This window comes from Carya illinoinensis, chromosome 1 (genome assembly GCF_018687715.1).
Source record: "Carya illinoinensis cultivar Pawnee chromosome 1, C.illinoinensisPawnee_v1, whole genome shotgun sequence".
In the NCBI taxonomy this organism is placed as follows: domain Eukaryota; kingdom Viridiplantae; phylum Streptophyta; class Magnoliopsida; order Fagales; family Juglandaceae; genus Carya; species Carya illinoinensis.
The window spans coordinates 55,619,450-55,621,742 of NC_056752.1; the positions used below are offsets into that span (position 1 = coordinate 55,619,450).

Consider the following 2,293-nt stretch of genomic DNA (forward strand, 5'->3'; position numbering starts at 1 on the left):
ACTTAAGGCAATGATTATTTTTGCTGCCACGAGGTGGCCACGTACGCGGGCAGGGTGGTCTATTCTTTGTACCTAAAGTTCATAACACCTAGCGCGCTTCAATTCCTTCATCCAAAGCCAAGCCAGATTCAGTGTGCTGGCTAGACACAACATCGCCACACCGGCCATTTTAATCATGAATATATGGTTAGGTACCTAATCATGATGAAAGGCAGTATTGCCTTTCATCATATGCCATAGCTGATATCAATGGTAGACCTGCATCTGCCAGCCATTTATACGTCGTTTGTTCATCCAATTCATGCTTATATATAACAAATACACTAATTTTTTTCTACGGATTATTTCTGATAATCATGAATTAAAGCGCAGCATGCAGTACTACTACATGATCTCTGATATACCAGTACCTCTTGTACGTACGTTGCATCTCGCGTCATGTGTTCTTGGATAGTTTTGCTTGGCAATCTTAATTCTAAGCTCTCAGATATTGCATATATACACGAGATGTTTGTATGTATGTAAGGGGAAAAAAAGAAGAAAAAAGCTCCACTAAATTAACCTACTTATGTAGAAATACCCGATGGTTTTATACTATAATAAATGAACAAATATATATATATATGTATAATAAATATATCTTAATTAGTACTGATCATCGTGTGAAAGATCAACAGAGAGAACTACCGTAGCTAGCGGCCTACCGCATGCGTAAACACATGACAAGCTTAATCATATTACAAAAAACAATCAATCAAGGGTGCTGCCTTCCCAAGCCTTACACACTCCAGATTATTCTCAACGGGTGTCAGGTTGAGATCCAGAAACAAGACTCTCCGACTAGTCGTTTTCTTTACGACGGGTACTACTTCATGTGAAGAAGAAGAAGAAGAACTAGCCCCCAGATCAGGAACCTGCTGCAGGCTTTGTGTGAGATTGAAAGGAGCTTGGTTTTGGTGATGAGTCAAGGCTGTCCTGTGCCTCCTCATGTGACCCCCCAAAGCCTGCCCTATGGCAAACTCTAGGCCGCAGATAGAGCACTCGTGGGTTTTGGGTTTGGTTGGGGATGAACCATGTGACTGAGACTGATCAAGATTTCCTCCGTCTGCGCCTCCCATCATCAACCTCGGCTTCTTGTGGCTCGCTCGGTGACCGCCTAGCGCTTGGAACGACTGGAATTTCCTGTTACATGTCTTGCACTCAAAGACACGGCTTGGAAAGTTGTCGGCGAAAGCGTCCATTTCTCCTCCGCGAGAGAGTAGCATCAAGCAGTTTGCCATGGTCATGTGATCGATCTCTCTTTCTGCTATTGTTCTCTTCATGATGTGTGCCAAAAACTTAAACAAACAGAAATCAGGAAATATTCAGGGTGTGAAAAAGGATAAAGGATACGTCCTTTTGAATGAATAATATGGCTTCGGTGTAAAAGAAGTTTGGCTTTGGTGTGATGAAAATCTGAATGAAACTTAGGCAGTCTGCGGGTTTTCGATATATATAGGGTTGGAATTCGTCTTTTGTTAGTTGCGGACTGTGACTTTTCTTTTGTAAAGTTGACATTTTGGAATGACAGCAGTAACCAGCTTGTTAATTACTTGTACAATAAGGCAACACGAGGAGTATGATTGTAAGGGGCCGGGGATTTAATTTGGGAATTAAGTAAAATATTGGGGGGGGGGGGGGGGGGGGGGGGGAGCGGGGGGTACAGTGTGAAAGTGCCGCCATGGGATCGACTGCGTAAGCATGACCTCGTTGCTGAGGCAATAAACCATGAACAAGTCTCCAGTACTGGCAGCAAGCTAGCTTCAGTGACTCGTGAGTCCTTCCCAGAATCTTCTTCAACTTCTAGAACTCAAAGAATCAGATTTTACTTACTTCCCAGTATGAAACCGATCGCACCCGGGTCGTCAGTACTCCTCGCCCTCGGACTTCTACTATTCAAAAGCATGACTCTCGATTACATTAGATTTTCATGTAGATTATTCTGAAGCACATGAAATAAGAGAGAAAAATATACATGTACACATGATGCGATTTGGATATATCTATATATATATCATAGGTCAAATGTAATACGTACGATTATACGAATTATAAGTTTTTTTTTTTTTTTTGAAATCTTGCTTTTACTTTTGGCCGGTTTTTCCTGTGACTAGCTTAATTTAGAATTTCTATATTTAATTTTGCAATTTTTTTTCCTAATAATTCAGGATCATGTGAACGAAGATCGTGTACGCGTTTATACGTACGCGTTATAAATTAAACAGTTAGTCCAAATTAAGCAATAATTAATATT

General features: G+C 40.9%; 1 protein-coding gene across 1 annotated transcript; it reads right to left on the bottom strand.

Moving 5' to 3' along the window:
- Window positions 1-604: 604 nt before the first annotated feature.
- On the bottom strand, window positions 605-1,475 carry LOC122303669 (zinc finger protein ZAT12-like). Its single transcript, XM_043115548.1, has one exon. It carries the CDS (start codon window positions 1,320-1,322, stop codon window positions 738-740), a length of 585 nt encoding a protein of 194 aa, XP_042971482.1. The 5' UTR covers window positions 1,323-1,475; the 3' UTR covers window positions 605-737.
- Between the last annotated feature and the right edge of the window lie 818 nt (window positions 1,476-2,293).

Excerpts from the sequence above, each read along its gene's own strand:
- LOC122303669 (XM_043115548.1), bottom strand. The coding sequence starts at position 1,322 with ATGAAGAGAACAATAGCAGAAAGAGAGATCGATCACATGACCATGGCA.